The following is a 22,441-nucleotide window of genomic DNA, read 5'->3' as shown; positions in this document are numbered from 1 at the left end:
GTCGTCACCTGTGCCATGGTGTGGCTGCCTGAGAGTCAGTCACTCATGTTCTGTAGACAAACCCAGTAAGTTAACTGGCCCCACAGCTGGACTCCAGTAGAGCTGCTCTTCAGTCTGTCATCAATGTCCTTGCTTACGTCTCTGCAGTGTCCCACGACAGTTGGTGACAACATTCTCTGCCAGCGTGTAGGTCAAACTCAGATCCAAATCCGTGAGGTAATCTCACAACAGAGCAGCACTGGGATGACATCACTTCCTGTAGACAACAGGGCTGCCGTGGACGCCGCTTTGTCTGTGCTCTCCACTATTTACTTGTAACCATGCCCACAATCTACAGAACCAGTGGTTGTCTTCACTCTTAAATCTTCACACATACAGTGTGGGGATAAACATCAATCGATGTTTGTCCAAGATGGCCCTTCCTACCTACACTCAAACAATGGTGCTCCCCATCTGAGTTGTGGAGGTCACCTGAAAGTAAGACACGAGGAAACACAGTCACCTGATCCGGGGACACAGCCGGGCCCCTGTCGGGACGCACTTTTTTAAAAACAAAAGCACACGGCAGACACAGAAAGGAATCACAAAAAATGCATTACTTTATTGCACCAAAGTCTTGGCACTATCTGGGGCCCCTGAAGAGGAAGAGTCCAGGGATTCCTGCACACAAACAGACGCAGCCACACAGGACGTTGGATGGAAACAGCCCCTAACAGGCAGGTGAACAAGGACAGAGACACCAGGGAGGCGGCCCTGCAAACGGGCCTAAGTCACATCTACTGCCAAGCACACAGTTCAAACTGATTTGATTTGATCCAACAAAATGACTACTTTTAGAAAAGTTTCAGTTATTTATGTCAGTACGTCACCAACAACTCATTCTGCCCATGGCCTGTCCCCAATGGCTTCTAAGGAAGAAAAGGACTTGTCCTCACTGCAAGCAGCACACACTGCCAGCAGCAGGACGGCAGGTGGGGGATCATGACAGCCCAAGAGGCAGTGGACTATACACCCCTGGAGGGGACCTTACACTGTGTAATCTAGTGCACAGAGGAAGGAGCCAATCTAGAGGAGACACGGGAGACAGAGCAGTTCTGTGCTGGCAACTCTCCAACTTTCTACTAGAGAAAGTCGTAAAGAAAACAGATATACCCAGGAAGCAGCAGCTACAGGAAGGACGGCAGTACCTCAGGAGGACAATCCCTGCTCCTGAGGGTGCCTGCCTCCCTCTGAGATAACATGGAGTCCACAGCACTCCTGGACACGATAGCCACAACAGCAGCCACACAAAGACCATCACACTCGGCTGGAAGACTCGCCCGCCCAGCAGACCCACCGTGGAGCACAGTCCTCTCCTTTTTTCTAAAGAGAAAGAAACAAACAGGAAGGAAACACCCACATGGGAACATGACCTCACCTCCGGGCCATGAAGAACACAACTCTTTTTTTTTCCCACATCTGCAGCAAGTGAGACCCTGAGCCAGCAGCTGAACAGAACGCTACGTGTGGGAATGAGAGGCAGTCCAGCCCCTCCCAAGAGGCCCAGCCCAGAGCAGGGTAAGGCTTGGGGAAAGAAGAGATGCACCCACGAGGAGGAGCCTTCTGGCACCTTCCATCTCCTGGGTGCTGTCTTCCCTTGCTGAGGAGTCTTGTTTGTTAACCCTAAGTCCACAGGGGCAGCTTGAGCAAGACAGGGAAGGCTGGCATGTCGATTTCAGAGCAGCTTGAGCAAGACAGGGAAGGCTGGCATGTCGATTTCAGAGCACTCACAAAACTGAGCAAACAAAGCCAGTGTCTGCATATCAGGGAAACATTGCTACTGGCAGCCACAGGCCTGGTCAAAAAGAAAGGCTTTATCATAAGGAGTAAAATAATGGAGAATTTGTCTCCAAAGACCACCAACTTGACCCAGACCCACGGGTTATGGCGACGTAGAAGTTCGACAGTCTCCCCTCAGGGCTGACAGCCTTAGAGGCAGAGGTTCTCCTGTGCCGCTGCAGCTTTCCAGGAGGAGTGGCGCAAGGAGATGCACTTTGGGAATGGGGGCAGTGCAGTCAGCAGGGCCTGTTCTTGTAGCAGCTGACAGCCAGTCATACAGATGCCCCTCTAAGAGGAGAGCCACAGGACAGCTCCAGCTTCAGAGAACAAAGGATGGCTCGCCAGAAAAGGCGTCACCAAATGCCACCCTTCTGGGTGAAGGACTTGCTGGGAGATGCTGGCCTCGGTTCCGTCCTGACAGCCCCAGACCAGGAACAGCTCTCCTACCTAGACCCCAGGGTCCATGAGGAAGATGCTCAGCCTTTCCAGACGTCTCCAAGGTTACTGTCAGCACAACGCCACAGGCCAGGTTTGCTCCTGTGAGGTTCAACATGAAACCACCAGAGGCCCTGAGCTGAGCTGAGCACTGGATCATGTGTGAGCGGTGGGACCAGGGCCTCCGGCAGGCTCAGTGTACTGGAGACTACACAGGCCACTCCTCAGATCCAAGTACACAGTTCCAAGGATGAGATGTGACAGCTCTGGATGCCGTGGCACAGGCACACTGACCTTCCTGGTGAGAACAGAGATATGACAATCTTATTACACCCCTGGGTCCATCAAAAGATATAGTCACACCTACAAATAATTAGAACACACCACAGACATGGGACACACATCAAAAACTCAACCAGACACGTGACACCAAACATACCACACATACCAAATGGCCTATCCGTACAGCAGGCCACAATGTTGCACACATACCAGACATACATACCACAGATAGCCATGCTACACAGACACCAGAGATACGCATGTGAGCTAAGAGAGATAGACAATACAGAGGTACACACATACCACAGACCACCCCTATACACAGCAGACAGACACACACCCAAGCTGACCTCTAACAGCCGCAGCAAGCTCAGCGGCGATAGCTGAGGCTGGCCACCTTAGCAGGATGAGTCACAGACCAAAAGTTGCGTCTACTCTGAAGCTTCTGGAAGGCATTGAAGTTTCTCTTCTTTTCTCTCTTGAACTTTTTAATTTTCTTTTCCTAAATCAAGAATCACAGTGTCACAGTTCCCAGAGAGGACATTTCCAAGCCTTGGAGGCTTACTGCATCCACAGCATGTGCCTGTCTCCTGGACTTAGATACAGCTAGCACGCCATGTAAGGCACCCTCTGATGGAGGTCCCACCATCGATGCTTTCCTGCCCTGTGTGCTAGATGTACAACTGGCTGGGCCTCAACTGCTTTGTGCATGGCTATTCTCAAAGCTTTCAGGCTGCCCCTGCTCCAGCCCGCAGTCAAAGCCGCACACCATACCTTCCCTCGGTCAAACTCTTCATCCCAGTCGTCAACCACGGTCTGGGTCTGGGCCAATCTGCTGTCTTTGATGGCATCCTGACTGACGGCTGAAGGCTCACCATCCCAGGTCAAAACTGTACAAGACATACTCTGTCAGCATCCATGGGTCCCAGTCACCCGCAGACTGCCCTCAGGACTCACCTTCTACCAGGGCCCATCTATTCTAACCACTCTGGGCTCTGACTGTCTCTCAACAGAAGAAAATGAAGAGAGGTCATATGACCCATGGTGTGACAGCTGTGTACTCCAACTGCAAACCCCTGTCACCTGTGCTCCCACTTTAAAAAAAGGCTCTTCTGTTCATGTCCCAAGTCTGCCCTGTAAACCATAGCCAGTCGGAACCGCCATCACTAGTGCAGAGGGGCTTCGTCATCCTGCCCTTGGCCTGCGCACCCACCGAACACTCAACTCAGCTAGCCCGGGCTTGTACCCCACGCTGTCTGTCCTGCACTTGGGCCTTTTGGATCTGAATAGAATCTGCCTTGTGCCACAGCAGGGGTCAGGTTAGAACAACTGTGTGAGTCTTTGAACCTAGAGTGTGGCTGCACACCTCACAGCACACCAGCGCTACCTCCCACAACCCCATGAGCTAGTCTCTAGGAAGTGCCACCCTACCGCAGACCACACCTTTTTTCCCATAAGCCTTATCAGATGAGTCCTGAAGCAACTCCTGGACCACATCGGGTTCTTGATCTCTGCTCCAGGTAACGAGAGGTGCTCGTCCCAGCCCTGAAATCACAGGACATGGTAGAACCAAATGACTGAAGCAACAACTGCACATCCTGGTCATGGCACCAGAGTGTGGCGCCAGCAGATGCTCACTCTGCAGAGATAATCTCACGTCCCAAGTCAGAACGAAAGGCCACTCCCCCGACCCCAGCCCTGGTCTGACCAAAGGCGGCACACAGCTGGGACTGCTTGCTCTCTCCGGCTTCTAGGCTGTAAGCGAGCAGCTTTTCTGTGCCACGCACCACTGAGGTGAGCTGCAGCACAGGCCCAGGATGCAGGGTGCACAGAACAGACTGGAGCCCTGCCTTCCTCCCTCCCCTCCCTCTCTCCAGACCTCAGGGATTGTATACATTGGCCACTATGCCCAGACACGCCCTTTCTCTAAAATGACTGATTGCCTACGTATTTGTTAGCGACTGATGGAAACCTGTGGCCAGTGCTCCTAGTAAGTCGCCTCTGCAGCTATCGGTAGGATCCTTACCCAGGCGGTCACTAGGAAGATGGCCATTCACGCTCAGTCCAGGGACTGGAGTGACACTGGGCCTTGGGCTCCTCTGGCCTTCGGGATGCTTGCTCTCTTCTCCCTGCGGTGGCTCAGGCTTTCTTTTCCGTCTTTTCTTCTTCTTCTGCAGCTCTGTCCTGGCCTCGGGCTCACTGTGGTCTGCAGGGGAGCAGCTGTGGGCAGCCAGAGGGAGCGCATCAGCCCTTGAGAAACATGCAGGCAAGAGCAGCGCCGGCAGTGGCAGCTCCACCCCAAGAGTGTGTGAGATAGCTCAGCTAACAGAGGCGCTTGGCACCCCAAGCCTGCTGACCTCTGGTTATCCACTTCTATGGTGTATAAGCATGCTCATATGTATGCACGCACATGCGTGTGCACACACACATAAACAAATATAACTCCTAAGAAGGTTGTTGAGATGGCTCCGAGGGGAAATGTGCTGGCCATCCAGGCGGAGGGACAACTTGGATCTGATCCCCAGAACCTACATGGTAGAGGAGAAAATCAACACCTACAAGTTGTCTTCTGATCCCCACACGCATATGTGCGCACACAGAGGAATGAATGAAACAAAAGAAAAAAAAAGGTAAACACTTGAATAACAGCACAGCGGGCTGGAGAGGGTTCAGTGTTGAAGAGCACTGGCTGCTCTTCCGGAGGACTCAGGTTCAGTTCCCAGCACTGACGAGGCTGTGCACAACTGTCTATACCGCCAGTTCCAGAGGATCTGACACCCTCACACCAGTGTACAGAAGACAATCAACCAACGCTCTACCCTAGCATCCCCGATGAGGACTGCCGGCAGTGCTATGTGGTGGCTGCTGTGACATACTTAAGCATGATGTTAGAGACACCATGTGGTCCTCCTGCTCCATTCAGAGGACATTGCACACACAGGCTGCTGCAGCACCCTCTCCACATCTCACAGCCTGGCCTGGGCCACCAGACTCTGTGGCCATCCTTCCACCCCTGTGGGGGACTGGCACTCACTGACACAGGACATAAGTCACTCCAGGCCCAAGCAGGCACTGTATAGTTAACCCACACCACTTGGGAAGGCCTTGAGCATATTCCAGCCACACCCTTACCTGTGCTGAAGTAGGTCCTGGCACAGGGTGGCTTCTTGGCTGAGTCCTTCTGATCTTTTCCTCTTCCTCCTTTTTCTGCTGCTCACATGGTAACTGTCCAGGATGTGACTGAGTTGATGGCCATTTACCTGGGGCTGCGTCCCCTCTTCCTTCCTGCCCCGGGGACTACAAGACTGGTCCTGACACTGGCCTTCCTGCCGGGGAGCCATAGCACCCTCACCCTCTAGGCACTTCTTTTTTCTCTTCCTGCGTGCTGCTGCAGGTGCTCCCCTGAGGCACTGTGGGAGGAGTGTGTCTGTGCCCAGTCCCTGGGGGTCTCCAGTAGGGGTCTTTTTCCTCTTCTTGGAGGGGCTGTGTAGGGCCGCGCTGGCCTCTGGCAGTTGGTGTAAGTGGGACGTGAAGTGTCCATGGACTGGAGGCGGGGGGTGTCCAGGCAGAGGAGCAGCAACTCTGTGGCTCTGAGGTCCCTAAGGGCTTGGCACTACTACTGGACAGTGATGCAGAGTGGGGGAGGGTGGATGGTTGGGGAGCAGGAGCAGCAGCCCTGTAGACAGTGGACAGAGAGAGTCACTGAGAGGATCTGCCCACATGCCACCCCTCTCCTGACCTCACCTACCTGTCTAAAACCTTAGAGTCTGGTGCAGCCCTGGTTGTCCTAGAACTAGCTCCACAGACTAGGCTGGCCTTGAAATCACAGAGAGATCTGCCTGCCTCTGTCTCCAGAATGCTGGGATTAAAGGTGAGCGCCAACATGCTAGACTCACTCTAGAATTTTAAAAGGTTACTGCAGCTCTGTAATTCTTCTCTCTCTCTCTCTCTCTCTCTCTCTCTCTCTCGCTCTATCTCTGTCTCTCCATGCTTTTTGAAGGCAGGCTAAGGAAATAAGTCTATCTAAAATCAAAGTTAATAAAAGCAACACATCTCAGTTTCTTGTCACAAAGCATTTTTTTTTAAAGTCGTGCTGAAAACAAAACCAAAAAACCTCAGCCATGCCAAGTAAGCTGTGCGCTGTGGGCAGGTCTGGCACAGGGTGCGCCCCAGGCAGCTCTGGCACAGGGTGCGCCCCAGGCAGCAAAGGCACAGGGCGCACCTCGGGCTGCAAAGGCACAGGGCGCACCTCGGGCTGCAAAGGCACAGGGCTGAGGCTGAGAAATCCTAGCTTTTCATACAGGCGTGTTGGCATACACCTGTAATCCTAGCACTGGGAGGTGTAGGCAAGACAGTTGTGCACTCACGGGTAGCACACTCACGGGTAGCACACTCACAGGTAGCCTTTACTACAAAATGAGTTGAAGTCAGACCCACAGGACAGCTTGTCTTAAAACAGACAGACAATGTAAAACACGTGTCTAACGTGGATGAAGCTCAGCGTAAGAATGAGAGGGGCAAGCTGGGCGGTGGTGGCGCACGCCTGTAATCCCAGCACTCTGGGAGGCAGAGGCAGGCGGATTTCTGAGTTCGAGGCCAGCCTGGTCTATCGAGTGAGTTCCAGGACAGCCAGGGCTACACAGAGAAACCCTATCTCGGGGGGGGGGGGGGGGGGGGGGGGGGGGGGGGGGGGGGGGAAAGAATGAGAGGGGCAGCACTTGCTTTCAATCCCAGATCTAGGGAATGGCGATGAGATCAAGGTTATGCTCCAACAGTCAGCAAATACCACACCCACCTGGGCTACAGTGAGCAAGACTGGGCAACCTGACATAAGCTTCAATCTCAGCACCTGGGAGGAGCCTGGTGGATCTCTGAGTTTCTGCACAGCTAGACAATGATAGAGTTGAGACCCAGTCTCAAAACCAAAACCAAAAGCCCCCCTCCCTTCAAAAGAAGGAAACTGTAACAAAAAAGACTAAAAGCAAAACAAAGCCACCAACCCCTCCTGTTTCAGATTTCCACCTCAAATGTCAAGAGGGGAAATATCACTAAGAAAAAACCCAACCAACCAAAACAAAACTCAGAATCCTGTGAGATTTATCTTTTTCTCTCTAGAGCTATAGTGGTTGCCCTGGGGACTGAACACCCCAAGAACAGCAAAATGAGCCAAGCATCATACACAGCAATGTTCCCCTGAATTTGTGGGTGCAGAGTAGAAACCCAATTTCACAGAGGCAAATACCATAGAAGGAGTAAGGAAGGGGGTACACAAGGCACACCTGTGGGTCACCTCAGAGGCTTGGTGAATTCCTGGAGCCTGCCCTTGCCACCACGCAAACCAGAGCAGACTCCAGTGCAGCTGGCATTAGCATCACTCTAAGTGTCTGCAGGAGTAAACAACTGTTTACGTGAGCCAGGGCAATGGAGCACACCTTTAATCCCCGGACTCCAGGGGATCTCTCTGAGTTTAAGAGGCCAGCCTGATCTACTCATCCAGTTCTAGGACAGCCAGGGCTATTACACAGAAAAAGCAGGTCTCCACCCCCACCATCTAATACACACACAAAACCCCAACCGAGAAATACATTTACATTTGGCCTGGAAAGATGGCTCAGCAGTTAAGAGCAGTGGCCTCTCTTGCTGAAAACCCAAGTTCAGTTTGAGGCACCCACCCAGTTGTTCACAGTCACCTGTCTCTCTCTCCAGCTCCCTCTTCTGACCTCTGTGAGCACCAGGCACAAATACAGCACACAAAATACATGCAGGTAATGTGTTCATACGCACAGATCTAACCCATAACTGACCTCAGCACTCAGGAGGCAGGTGGAGGGGCTCCAAGCCTGACCTGAGGCCACCCTCATCTATATGAGACCGCCCCAAATGCATAAAACATGACAGAAAAATGAACAACTCCCCCTAATGCCCTGACATCTGCGGACACCCCACAAATGTTGTGCTAGAGACAGGACGTAAGCATGTTCACGGTGGGCTGCGGCAGCCATGGACGTCCCGTCATAACATCCTGGGACAGGCTGACTCAGGATGAGAAGAAAAGAGACTCACTTGTGCCCTCTCTTAGTTCTTCTCCCAGCTGCCATGGCCCTGGGCCCTGTGAACCCAGGTGACCGAGTGTCAGAGTCCTCACATCTTACTACTCAGCACTCCTAAGGGACGCGGGCACCATGGAGTCCAGCGCCTTACTGGGGCAGTGGATGAGACTAACGGCCCCTAGACAGGTCTAGAGCACTTGAGAGCCCAGGTCCCACTCTCCAGGCCTGGCATGCAGCCAGCAGCCAGGAGCTGAGGGATGAGCTGACAGGAAAGATGTCCCTGCAGGGCTCCTGCCTGGGTCCCAGGAGGTCTGAGAGCCTGAGGGGCTAAAAGTCCGGACAGCGCACTGCTCCAGGTTACCATGACCCACAGCTCCTCAGCAGCCAGATGCATGAAGGAAGAAGTCGCACCCAGGCCTGTCCCCAAGCTCACCTGGTCTTACTGACAGGCCCAGTGGAGGCAACGACGGGGTGGGTGGCTTTCATGGGGGAGGTGAGGTCGCAGAATGCTGAGGGGGAAGGTGAACCGATGTCATTGCCGGTCGCCCTCCGCAGGGTGCTGGCCTGCAGTTATTGACATAAATAAAAACTTGGTGGTCTAAAAAAAGGTGTCCGTGAGTGAAGAGGGAAAACAAAATTGAAAATAAAATAAAATGAGCTCAAAAAGATGAATGAAGGGACATAAGAAAAACAAAAGGGGTGGGGGATGGTGGAGAGAGGGGACAGCAGAAGAAGAACCAGAGAGTGTCGTTGGTTAGAAATAAAAAGGAAAAGGAAAGGACACTTCAGCAAGCACCCCAGCCACACCCACGCCGCTCACTCCCACACAAGCACCCCAGCACACGCCCACACCGCTCACTCCCACACAAGCATCCCAGCACACGCCCACACCGCTCACTCCCACACAAGCATCCCAGCACACGCCCACACCGCTCACTCCCACACAAGCACCCCATTACACGCCCACACTGCTCACTCCCACACAAGCATCCCAGCACACGCCCACACCGCTCACTCCCACACAAGCACCCCATTACACACCCACACCGCTCACTCCCACACAAGCACCCCATTACACGCCCACACCGCTCACTCCCACACAAGCACCCCAGCACACGCCCACACAGCTCACTCCCACACAAGCACCCCAGCACACGCCCACACTGCTCACTCCCACACAAGCACCCCAGCACATGCCCACACACGTTGAGGGGTGGGCGGCTCCTCCCCAGCCTCCCTACGCTCCCCCCACCCCCAGCTAGGGTGGCTGTCCTTCCTACTTGGAGTGCCCTTTGGCCCACAGCTCTTCTGTGGCTCTACCAGGAAGACTCCATCATAGAAAACGGGTTAGTTCTCTCAGCCACAACTGCCAGCAACCCGAGGTACTGAATAACTGGGGTCCCCGCAAAACAATCTCTACCTGAAACAGCCCCTTCTCAATTTGCAAACTGCTAGGAACACCAACAGGCACTCTGGTCCCATGGTCTGACATTACGAGGGAGGCCACAGTCCTTTGTGACTCCCTATCCTATCCTCACGTCTCCAGCCCGGGGCACTTCCAGAGAGGAGACCCCCACAGACCCACCTTCTTGGCCGACAGGGCCAGTTTCTTGGCTGGTGGAGGAGACATGAGGCTCGTGGGCTCGGTGGTGGCGCTGCTCAGGGCAGGGGGCTTCACTTTCACCGTCTTGGCATCTACTCCGTTCAACAGCGCTTTGGGATGGCCAGTGGCAGGACAGTTTGTTCCCTGAGAATCACAGCCGTGCGCCGCTCCGCCCTCTGAGGTTTGAGGCGTCTTGGCAGGGTCACTGTTGGCAGAGTGCTCGGGGCTCGAGCTGCTCGAAGCCCCTTTCTCCAGGTCCACACCACTGCCTTCTCCCTTCAGCCTGTGCCCATTAGTAATGGCTTTGGCCAGGAGCTTTGGTGAGGTAGAGAAGATGGTGTCTCTGCTTGCCCAGGAGCCAGGCCGCTGGCTCCTGGATTCGCCGGTCCCAGGAGAGCCCTGAGAAGTGGTCGGAGACGCAGTGAGAGCCTGCGGCGGGGCTGGCTTCTTCACCTTCTTTCCAGGCTCGTCCAGAATGGTGGGCATGTGTGTGGGCGTTGGCGTGAGTCTTGGGGACGGGGACCCGGCAGGTGTCTTTGCAGGAACACATCCATTCTGTAACTTCAGACCAACAACGGACCCATTTCTGGACACAGGCACGCCAACCTCCTCAGGAGCCTGCAGCTTTCTCATCATTACAGAATCTTGTCGCTAAAAAGGAGCAAGGCAGGAAGCCATCAGAGCCCAGAGGAGCACTGTCCAGGGAGCACGGCTAAGCCAAAGCAGGCTTCCCCATCCGGGGCAGGTTCTGGGAGCAAACTGGGTTCTGGCTAGTGGTGAAGACTTTTGGTGCTTCAGGACTTGTATACAAAACAGACTGCCGTTTATGACTGTGCTTACTATGAAGTCTGACATGACTTGAGAGGATGCAGAGGGAGAAAGAGGAGCCCCACCATGTAAGCTGTCCTCCACTAGGTCACACATGGGACGCCCTCACAAGCCTGGTCACCCTGTCACAGCTAAGCCCTCCATACAGGAAGGAGATGCCCTTGAAGTCTTTAGTGTCTCACTGGCAGCTACACATCTCTTGACTGTTTACATAAGCTTGCATTATTCCCCATGCCTTAATTAAAAACAAACAATCAATCAATCAATCAATCAAACAACAAAACTCAAACTTTTTTCTAAAGCTTATATATCTGGTCCCCACCCCCCCCAACCTCCCCCACCCCCCTGCACCCCCCAACCCCCCGCACCCAAACAAAAGTAAATAAATGATATAGAAGCAAGTTTTGGAGGCTGGAGAGATGGCTCAGTGGTTAAAAGCACTAGCTGCTCTTCCGGAGGACTGGAGTTCAATTCCAAGCATCTGTAGGTGGCTCACAACCATCTGTAACACCAGTACCAAAGAATGCAGCACCCTCTTTTGGCCTCTGTGGGCACTGCATGTACATGGTGTGCAGACAGATATTCAGGTAAAACACCCATACACATACAATAAAAATAAATCTTTAAAAACCAAGGCCACATGCAAAGACTCCACAGTCTGTAAACCTCTCATGATGGCCGCCTCCTGCTTGAGTGTCTTTCTCCTCAGCCTACACAGTCCTTGTGGCAACACTTTTTTTTTTGTTGTTGTTCAATTTAAAATAAAAAAACTGCAGTCTTTCCTGTACTTAGCAATCATGTTAACTATCCCGGAAAGTGCATTCCTGGGCGAACTCCAACTTGTGTGGTCAAACTCCACTTCCTCTTTCCTGGCTATGCATGTGTATTTCCAGACGCTGCTGTGGTAGAATCCTGTGTCCAGCCACATCAAGACCTACCCTCTACAGCAATCACCTAGTGTGTTCTTTGCTACAAACACAAGCTGCCTTTTATTTGATATAATTCTTTTTTTCTTGGGTGAGGGAGTGCGAGGGGGGACGGGAGGGGAAAACGGACTTGGAACCTAGGGCCTCACAGGCTAAGTAAGTAGACACTGACCATTGAACTACCTCTACCAGTCTCCTACTGCAAACATTTTTTTAAATTTTTACTTTTTTAGCTGGGCGGTGGTGGCGCACACCTGTAATCCCAGCACTCTGGGAGGCAGAGGCAGGCGGATTTCTGAGTTCGAGGCCAGCCTGGTCTACAGAGTGAGCTCCAGGACAGCCAGGACTATATAGAGAAACCCTGTCTCGAAAAAAACCAAATCTAAAAAAAAAAAAATTTTACTTTTTTTTCTTTTGGTTTTTTCGAGACAGGGTTTCTCTGTGTAGCCCTGGATGTCCTGGATCTCACTTTATAGACCAGGCTGGCCTCAAACTCAGAGATCCGTGTTCCTCCACCTCCTGAGTCCTGGGATTGAAGGCGTGTTACCCCACTGTCCAGGATGTTTACAACACTTTACTTTACCTACCTATTTGAAAGGGCACAAAGTCTTCTCTCCCAGTAATGACTTCTGCTTTTTTCTGACTTTTAGAATGGCTGAGCCGTCGCTCTAGCCCCCTGGCTCCCTTTTACACTGTTTCCTGACAGGAATACATCTCTCGTTCTGCAAAATCTGGTCATTTGTTGAAAACCACATACACCAAGGACTCAAATGAAATGCCTCTGGGCAGGTGTGACAGCTCACACCTGTAACCAGCACTCAGCAAACTGAGGCAGAAGGGTCACTTCAAGTTCAAACCCAGCCTGGACTACGAGTGGCTTTACACATGAGCAGCACAAGTCGTATGAACAAGGCCATGCCAGGAAAGCACCGTGCCCTCTTGCCACAGCTGGTCCACGGCTGCTGGGTGGGTGCCCAGGTCTGCCTCTTTCCACCAAGGGCACCTCTGCATGTGAGGCCGTCAGCTTCCTGAAGGGCTGCAATGACTTCCAACTTCGGAGCTGAAAACCCAAAAGTCCAAGCCAGGCACACCTTTAATGCACTCGGGAGGCAAAAGCAGGGGGCTCTCTGAGTTTGAGGTCAGTCTGGTCTACACAGCCAGACCAGCCAGGGCTAGACAGAGAAACCTTATCTTAAAAAACCAGAATAAGAAAAAAAATCCAGATGTCCATACTCAACTGAGCTTTACTGCTGTGTACGTGTGTATGTGTGTGTGTGTGTGTGTGTACATAAGTATGTTTCTATTCTGAATCATTTGCAAAAATGCAGACATCATAGAGGCCTTTTTATCCACAGGTATGTCTATGTTTAGCACCAAAGAACTATAAAGAAACAAAAGGTCACAGCACCAGGATTAAGAGAAAGCACAGTGGGGTGTTTCCCAGAAGCCTGTGTTCAGTCAGCCACCAAAGCTGCCCAGCACGGTGCGTAGGCTGAGCACACAGTCCCATCTTTCCTTCCCAAGCAGCTGATAGCCAACGTAAGAAGTAACGTGGTTGGTGCAGTGCCACAGCCTGCACGCTCCTCTCACACTGCCAGTACCCACAGAGGAGAGCCCCTGAAATACTCCAAGCAGGAGCTAGAAGGGTGGCCGGGCCGGCGCTTCCACTTACACAGTACCTTTGCCATCAATGGGGAGGAAACAACCCCATTGCCAGGGCTCTTCTTGGAGTGGTCTGGAATGACCTTGGGACGGCTAGGAAGAGTGGCGCCCACCCTGGAGACAGGGCCCTCAGGACTTTTCTTAGAGCCTGGAATCCTACAGAGGAAAGACAGGAATCAGGGATTTTCCCCACTCTGGCCAAGCAGCTCAGAGACACTGAGAGTCAGGGCTGCGCCTGGGCAAGTAGGGAAAGAGAAGCATCCGAGGCCTCAGGACCCCGACAGGCTTCTCAGAACCCCCGTCTTGACCCTCTGTATCCTAAGAACCTGAGAGAAGTACTGGATGCCTGCACTAAGGGTACAGAGCCCCGGAGGGCTCACCCTCAAGGAGCAAGCAAGCCAAAGAGCCCCCAAACCCACCACCCAGACTCAGCAGAGTGGCACCAAGTGCCAGGAGTCCCTCAGGGATGGCCAATCTCTGTTGGTGGCTTCCTAAGATCTGTAACATGCCCATCCACTCAATGTGAGACGGGTCACCTCACCAAAGGTGCCAAGATGCCACCACACAAAGCCAAAGGCATCATCAAGCAAAGCTATTATATAAGTGACAGTCACCTACCCACTGCTGCAGGCAGGCAGAGCTCACCCCTCAGCTGCCCCCCCCCCCCACAACCGACTTTCACCCACTCAACAAGAGGGCTGGGCTGAAAGGTCCTTCCCAGAGGACAAGCTCCAGATAATTCCCTTCCAGGAAATTCCAGGAGCTTACAGACAGGAAAGGGCTTCAGACAACCCCTGGCTCAGGCAGAGCATGCCTTCTCTAGGGCGTAGGCAGTCTTAGGGAGAGCATAAGTTCCTCACCTCAGATAGAAGAGCACATAGGCCTGCTGGTTCAGAACGACCTTGACATTGCTGGAGTGGACCAAGGAGTCGTTCATCTGGTACCACTGTCCATTGCTGGCCTGAGTATCAGGGAGGAAATGGTAAAGGAAATAGCAGTCAGTAGATGGGCCACAGGCCACCTTCTGTTTTATTTGTGACAGAGGTTAACTGAGTTTTCAGCCAAGCCCAAACTCTCAATTCTATAATACTAGAATTTACAAAGGCATGGTTGACCATACCCACTAGGGACCTTAACAAACTTTAAAACTTTACATGTTATTTGTTTGTTTGTTGATTGGGGGTGGGACTTGTGTATGTGCCACAGTGCAAGAAACTTGAGGGGCTCAGTTCTGCTCTTCCACCTTGTGGGTCTCTGGAGTGGATCTTAGGGGGCGAGGCCCAGTAGTGAGCATTTTTCCTGCTGGCCTCAGAACCATGATGTAAAAGACATCTTTCTATCCATTTATGGAAAGAAAAACCAAAACACAAATTCAAAGTACTACTGTTTCCCATAAGACAACAAAAAAGGGCAACAGCCTCACTTGATTTCAGGGCTCCCCTCACCCCAGAACACGCCCGCCTGCTGCACACACCGCTGAGCTCAGCAGTAGGTCAACTCTAACCTTCACATAGCAGTAGTAGTGCCCAGCGTGGCAGCTGTAGCCTGAGTGCACCAGGACAGCGTAGAGCCCATACATCACAGGGTCGCCGCTGCTCTGTGACATGTATGGACGGATGTTCAGGAACTCTGGATAGCCAACATCCTGTTTAGAAGAGGAAAGGCAAGGGCTGCTTACTCAGGAGAATACGGGTGATTCCCCTTTTGCATCCATAACCCCCAGGAATGTTTGCTCTGACCAGTCTTCACTGTGTACCCTAGGATAGACTCCAACTCACCATACGGCCCAGGGTGGTTCCCAGTGTGGCAGCTGCCCAGGCTGGCTGTGAATTTATTGTACACTTTCATTTCTATCGATCTCCCAGGTGCTTGGATTACAAGCGTGTGTTGTCAGACCCAGCCTTTTCTTTCTACTGACAAAAATCTCATAAGCCAGCATACACACAGGTTCCTGAGTCCGGATCTAACTTGGTTATAATACTGAATTTTCAGATTCAAACAGAAGAATGGTTCACAGAAAACCAAAGCTCCCGAGGCCATGGGCACAGCACTTTCCTGTGTACACAGTCAGGCTCAGGAGGATGACGCTAGTGAAACACAGTTTCCCCGGGAGAGGAGGTGACAGTTTCTTGCTGGCCTTGAGTTCAGCGATCAACCTGCCTTTGCTTCCCAAGTGCTGGGTTTAGAGGGGTGTGCCACACCGCCTGGCGAGTGTGTGTGTCACGGCACTCAGGTGTGGGCTGGAGGACAACTTTCAGGAGTCAGTCCTCTTTTTACATCAAGTAGGTGACAGAATGCCAGGTCACGAGGCAGCAGGGCCCGTCACATACTGAACCATCATACCAACTCTAGACAATTCCTGATGATAAATCCTTAGAGATTCAAACTTTGAGAGGTTTTTAAAGGCCTGGAGAAGTGCAATCCTTGCCACTGTGGCTTTGACAGGTGACTTGCCCCAAAGCATGTAACAGACTCTGAATAGAACTGAAGACTTCTATGAAATGGACATCTAGGGAAACCCTGTGCTGGACACGGTCACCTGGAAGGGGGAGCCTCGGTTAGAAATGACCTCCATTAGACTGCCCTGAGGCCCACCTAACTTCCCTGCATGAGGGCTCTCACAATGAATAAACCTTTCCCCACAGCTGCTTTTGGTCAGTATGCTTAGCACAGCCACAGAGAAGCTAACCAGGACAGATCCTGCTGTGCTAGAAGTACGTTTTACTCTATTCTCCCTCAGCCTTAGCACAGTCAGACTCCACCCACACGGCGATTCAGCTGCATACTCAACCCCACCTCACCTATTCTTTATTTTCAGTAATTTATTTCTATTTTCCATACATCGGTGATTTATGTACAGGTATTTCTGTATGAGGGTGTCACATCCCCTACAGCAGGAGCTACAGTCAAGTGTGAGCACTGTCTGTGTGAGCACTGGAAAAATGCCCAGAGGGTTAGGGGCACTTGCTGCTCTTCTAGAAGACCCAAGTTCAGTTCCCAGAACTCACGTGGGTGGGCGCCTCACAACCACCTACAACTCCAGCTTTGGGAGATGATGCCCTCTTGAGGCTTTAAAGGTACCAGAAAACAGATGGCATATACTCAGACAAACACACACACAGACAAGAAAACAGAGATGAGGCATACCAGGTGTGGTGGCGCATGCCTTTAGTCCTAGCACACAGGAGGCAGAGACATGTGGATCTCTGGGTTCAAGACCATCCTGGTCTATAGAGCAAGTTCCAAGACAGCCAGGGCTACACAGAAAAACCCTGTCTCAAAATTTAAAAAAAAAAAAAAATTGTCTAAGGAGGTGGGGCTGCACTTGCAGAGGACCCAAGTTCAATCCTCCATACTCACATAAACTCATGTCTACAATCCAGTTCCAGGGATAAACACCCTCTGACCTCTGAGGGTACCAGATTTACAAATGATGCACAGATGAGCATGCAAAACTTAAACACACAAAATAGAAACATTTTAAAAGAAAGAAAGAAATGCAGATTGGAAAGGCCTGCCTGTGTGATGACAGACTGTTGGACAGTTGGGGCGTCTGGAGAGGCCGAGTACACTCACCTTGGTGATCTTCCCTCCACTGAAGTTGGCAAAGCGCTTGAGGGACAGAGTCAGGACGTTGGATGTTCTGTGGATGGTGAAGCGTTTGCTGGCTGGAACCTTCTTCTTACACCTACAGGAGAGGACAGAAGGCTACTGGTCTGCTCTGCGGCGTGGTGTCCTGCTGCCTTAGGAACAGGAGGCCCGCAGCAATGGCACGTGAAACCAAAATCTACACGCACTAAGCTAAAGAAAACTCCTGAAGACAGCAAAGACTAGAGAGGAAGTGCCACAGCAAATGACTCACACGGGCGGGCGAGAGCCCACATGGCAGGTGCCTTGGGCAGCATGGAGAAGAACGCAGTGCCCACACGGACACAGAGGTGGAGGCACAGAGCCAGGAAGGGAAATACGAACCGAAGAGAGAATCTCAAGTCAGGGACGCAAATTGAAAGAGGGATAAAAGAAGAGAGGTGGGAGCTGGGAGGTGGGGGAGAGAAAGCCCAATGTAGTCGTGGTGGCGCACATCTTTATTCCCAGCACTCGGGATGACAGGCAGAAAGAGCTCCGAGTTCAAGGCCAGCCTGGTCTACAGAGTGAGTTCCAGGACAGCCAGGGCTACACAGAGAGACCCCGTCTCATAACAAACAAAAACACAAGGCAGTGGTGCTTGCCTTTAATCCCATCCAGGGCTAAACAGTGAGACCCTGCCTCAAAACAAACAAATAAAACATAGTAATAAAAACAAAACAAAACAAAAAACCCAAGACAACCCAGCAGCCCTGTGCCAGGAGAGGCCTGGAAGGCAGAGGACGCGTGCTTGGTGCTGCAGCTATAAAGTGAGTCATGCCAGCACAGGTCAGGACGAGCTCCGCACGAACAACCGTCTGTGCTTATGGCCTGGGTCCTGTCGGTCAGAGGCTGCCACAGGTTCATGCATCTGACTCAGTTTCCACTACAGACAACAAGGAAAACACTCTCATGCAGAGCCTTCATCAAGGACAGGTGCTGGGAGGGCAGCAGCTACAGACCCCACTCAGCCCTATCCTGCCACACTCATGCAATGTGAGCAGGCTCATCCCTGAGGGAGGGACAGGCAGCTACAATGGTGCTCTGGAGGGTCACGGCCTTCCAAAGGACACTTACTTAGCACACATATAGGCGTTCTCTCCACTCAGGACATCTGACTTCACGAAAAGTTCCAGAGCGCGCACAATATTTGCAGCTTGCTGAGGAGGATAAAAATGGAACGGAGTGAGCAGCAGAAGAAAAGCCCTGACTCAAGAAGTCCCAGATTTACGTCTTTCCAGGCTGAGGCAGCAACCGATAAAACCTGACTTGCTGAAAAACCGGCCTGCTAATGCACCCCGCCCGAGCAGAGGAGCAGGGAGCAGACAGTGTCCTTCTCTAGAGGTGACTGGCGACAGCCATGTGAGTCTTCCCCGTGAGTCAGGCACGCTCACCGTGACTGCAGCTGGGTTGGCTAAGAAACTCAAGGTCCCAGCAAAGGCAAGGGAGGCTGACAGCAAAGGAAACTAACGGGTGCCTGCTCCAAACGCTGTCCCCAAGCCCTGTGAGGCACTGTCACTTTCTGTGCCTCAGAACAGGAAACTCAGCTTTACTCTGTTTAATGGAAAGGAATTTGCATAGGAGACGGCAGACAGCTGCAAACGCTGGCCTTGTGCAGCTGAGGTAAGCTCGCTGCTGCTCTGACCCACACCTTTCTCACTGCTGAGCCCTTCACACCCCAGGAACACAGATCGTAGCCCAAGCATACCCGAATCTCCAGCGCTATGTCCAAGTAGGGATCGTATGTGTCTGAGACACTCTTGCACACAGAGCACTTCACTGCAACAGAACAGAGGCACAGGGCAGCTGTGACGCACAAGGTCTAGAACCTAGAACCCAGGTCTAGAGCTTCAACGCGGCTCTCCCAAAAGGTGACTGACCCACCAACTGGAGACAGAGACAGAGGTGATGCCAGGCTCTGTCATCTGCCTGGTCTGCCTGACTGGCCACTGCCACAGGCCAGTGGGCAAGCCCTCACAGAGGAACACAGGCCTCACCCCAAGAAGCACGCAGCTCTCAGGATGGGCCCCACCACTGCACACCATGCTTCTCCAGCTCCCTTAGGGGACACTCCTACAGTGGACAAGGGCAGCCATACAGAAGGAAGGCCCGGGAGCTTCAGCCTCCACCATGGTCAAGTTCTCAGTCTGGGAATGTGTGCAAACTGCTTAAGTGGAGAGCACACCTACACCTCCTGCTCACCTCGGGACCTGAGGTAGCCTCCAAAGATCTGATGCACCAGGGTAGTAGCCTGTGTCTGCCGATCCAACCTGAAAGGAAGCCACAGCTGTGAAGAGGATGGCTCAGCACACGGGGATACCTACACACATCCAGCATCCTCACACCAGTCACCACCTTGATCAGGTGACAATGGGCTATCCTTCTCCCACCTAAGCCCCCAACAGTGTTCCTGAGCTCCTTACAGAACCTCTACTTACCCTGGTCCCACCCCAACATATCTCAGGCAACTACACTGACCACCCCGCAGAACACCCCAGCATCTCCATCCAGTAGCAAGCATGCAAGGAACCAAGCCTTGCCTGGGAGGTAGGTCCAGCCCCTGTGTGCAGCGGCACTGGCCCTTTCTTTCCATGCCTTCCCTGGGCATGCAGGTTCAGCAACACTACCTGATTGGCTATCACACTGTGGTGACTTCAATACGCTTGGCCTAGGGAGTGGCACTATTAGGAGGTGTGGCTTGGTTGGAGTTGGAGAAAGTGTGTCACTGTGAGGGTGGACTTTGAGACCCTCCTCCTAGCTTCCTGGAGACAGTCTGCTCCTGGCTTTTATTTTTTGAATCAAGCTGTAGAGCTCTCAGCTCCTCCAGCACCATGCCTGCCTGGACACTACATTCCCGCCATGGTGATAATGGACTGAACCTCACAACCTGTAAGCCAGTCCCAATTAAATGTTTCCTTTATTAGAGTTACCTTAGGCATGATGTCTGTTCACAGCAATGAAACCCTAACTAAGACACACATGAAGGTACAGGTCACCTGAGCCTTGGATGGAGGAGGGCCACCCTACCCTCTTCCCTGACACCGCTAACAAGACACCTGGGCAGCGCTAAGCCACACTGACTAGCATCTTTCTTGCTTGGCCAGGACACAGTTCCCCCTGCCAAGCACTCCACTTGACTGACCGTGCCCCACTCACCCTTGGGGACTAGTAATGGCACTGAAGGAGACTACAGCAATGGAAGAAGGCAGCCAGCTCCCAACTGCTTGGGGACATCCTCCAGGCACTATTTCTGGCCAGATGTCACATCCTCAGCCACAGCCACCGAGTGGTACTACATGTGGAGACCTCCCACGGACATCTCTAGTGGCCACTATCACACGGCTGACCCCGTGCTGTACAGTTCAGAGCTGCCCTCTGAATGAACGATAATACCAGGGTTTACAATCAAGAGAATGCAATTTTGTTGTGCCATGATAGGCAATAAAAATAAAATCAGCCACACTGTTAATCAGAAGAAAGGACAATTCAGCTCCCAAACTTGCAGGGACACAAGCCCTGGAACCCTGAGAGCCAAAAGCAGTCAGAGCCCACACAGCTACTCAAGTTTGGGCAGCTAGGGCAGACTCCAGAAACATGGGAGGAAGGCAAACGGATAGACATAAGGGCAAGATGATGCTAGGTGTGAGAGGTAAAGGGAAACATTTAGGATATCTCCCCAAACCTAAAACCTTCAGCTAACACATAGCACCCCAAAATAGTGATGAGTGCAAGGAGCCAGAGGCCAGCCCAGGCCACACAGCTGGACCCTGACAGAGTAAACAGAAGAAAACAACCCAACATCAAACAGAACAAGATCTTCAAGTTACAACGTCTCACACAGTGTTTTTCAGGAATATGAGCCCTGACCTTCCTTCTAGATTTCAAAGTAATGGTTTTAGAGACTGGACGAGCTCACAGCCACACACAGCCTTCCCTTCAACCTGGCGTCTGGACACAGCTAAGTGGCCCACACTACAGGGCACCAGGAGTCAGGTGCCTGCATGTCAACACGACTTCCTTCTCAAAGGACAGCCTAGAGGGGAGACCCCTGTGTTGATGAGAATGCTGTGCTGCCCGACATACAGGTGTCCTCAGCCAAGGACATGTGGGGAGTTGAGGCACATACTTCGCGTAGCCATTCAAGCAGGCCTTCTGCATGGCATCGATGGTGTACCGCAGGAATTCATGTGCATCCTCCTGGTTCCCGAACCGGAAGTGCCGGGCAATTTCTGCAGGAAGAAAGGGATGCAGGAGGGAGATGACTGAGGGAAGCCACTTCTCCAAGAGCCATCACATCATGCCACAGTGCCACAGCTTACACCGGGTTCACAGTGGGCTCAACCTTTCTGCTGACTGACTGGAAAGCAGGGCCTCCTCACAATCCAAGCAGCTGGCTGCTCAGGTCGCTCACCACACACCCCACCGGCTCCTCAAGCCCACCCAGCTCTCACGTTCACCTGCCCGACTCCATTTCAAACACAGACCCCTCCTGGCTACAGCCTAGCCCACGTGGTGCCCAGCAGAGAGCCTCGCTCCAGGGAGGCTGAGCCCATGTGTCTACACCAACTCCCATGCCTTGGGTCTGCACTGCTGCATGCATGGGACCTTCCCCACATGAGGAGTCCTGGGCCTTCACCGTGGCGTTTTTCTCCTCTTTCCTCCAGTCACAGAGCTATCCCTTGGTGGATACTCAACCAAAACTCCGTCCTTACTTTTCAGGTCCCTGATGAAGGAGACAGGCTTGATGGCATTGCCGCTGTTGGCGAAGGCCTGGACCATGTGGTTCTGCATGACACACAGCATGCAGAAGCTTCCCTGGTGACCTGCAGTGGGGAAGAAGCAACCTCAGGGCAAGTCACTTCCAGAGGTCACAGTGACACCCCCTCACTCCCGTGTAGATTTTCTAGAGCCCTTCCCTTTACCCTGGCTTCTAGACAGAGCTGAGTGGCCCAGGCTACAGGGCACCTGGAGTCAGGTGCCTGGGTGTCACACATAGACCATGTGTGACAGCTTTGAGAGGGTCAACAGAAGCTTCCTGACTAGCAGGCCATGAGCCAGGTGTCCTGCCCCCTGCTTTTTATGAATGGACTGGTTTCTCAATACATGTTTCACTAGCATGAGGTACATTCCTGCCTTTAAAACTGTGGCTGTTTTAAATACAGAGATGTAGAAAGACTACAGCCGCACCCTGCTCCACCTGGCTGGCTTTGGGC

The 22,441-nt window shown here is 52.5% G+C and overlaps 1 protein-coding gene across 1 annotated transcript in view; it reads right to left on the bottom strand.

Moving 5' to 3' along the window:
• Positions 1 to 581: 581 nt before the first annotated feature.
• The window catches only part of Usp36 (ubiquitin specific peptidase 36), a 31,713-nt gene continuing 9,853 nt past the window's right edge, over positions 582 to 22,441 (bottom strand). The window contains 18 exon segments of the mRNA XM_052194756.1: positions 582 to 2,551; positions 2,886 to 3,037; positions 3,310 to 3,425; positions 3,979 to 4,080; positions 4,562 to 4,755; positions 5,668 to 6,092; positions 6,094 to 6,211; positions 9,019 to 9,149; positions 10,171 to 10,839; positions 13,622 to 13,760; positions 14,465 to 14,565; positions 15,109 to 15,249; positions 17,181 to 17,292; positions 18,306 to 18,388; positions 18,937 to 19,007; positions 19,431 to 19,498; positions 21,355 to 21,457; positions 21,941 to 22,051. Of these exon segments, the coding sequence (XP_052050716.1) occupies positions 2,906 to 3,037; positions 3,310 to 3,425; positions 3,979 to 4,080; positions 4,562 to 4,755; positions 5,668 to 6,092; positions 6,094 to 6,211; positions 9,019 to 9,149; positions 10,171 to 10,839; positions 13,622 to 13,760; positions 14,465 to 14,565; positions 15,109 to 15,249; positions 17,181 to 17,292; positions 18,306 to 18,388; positions 18,937 to 19,007; positions 19,431 to 19,498; positions 21,355 to 21,457; positions 21,941 to 22,051 (2,816 nt within the window). The 3' untranslated portion in view covers positions 582 to 2,551; positions 2,886 to 2,905.

The sequence above is a fragment of the Apodemus sylvaticus genome, chromosome 10 (assembly GCF_947179515.1).
Source record: "Apodemus sylvaticus chromosome 10, mApoSyl1.1, whole genome shotgun sequence".
NCBI lineage: Eukaryota > Metazoa > Chordata > Mammalia > Rodentia > Muridae > Apodemus > Apodemus sylvaticus.
This window is presented reverse-complemented; position numbering and strand designations above follow the sequence as displayed.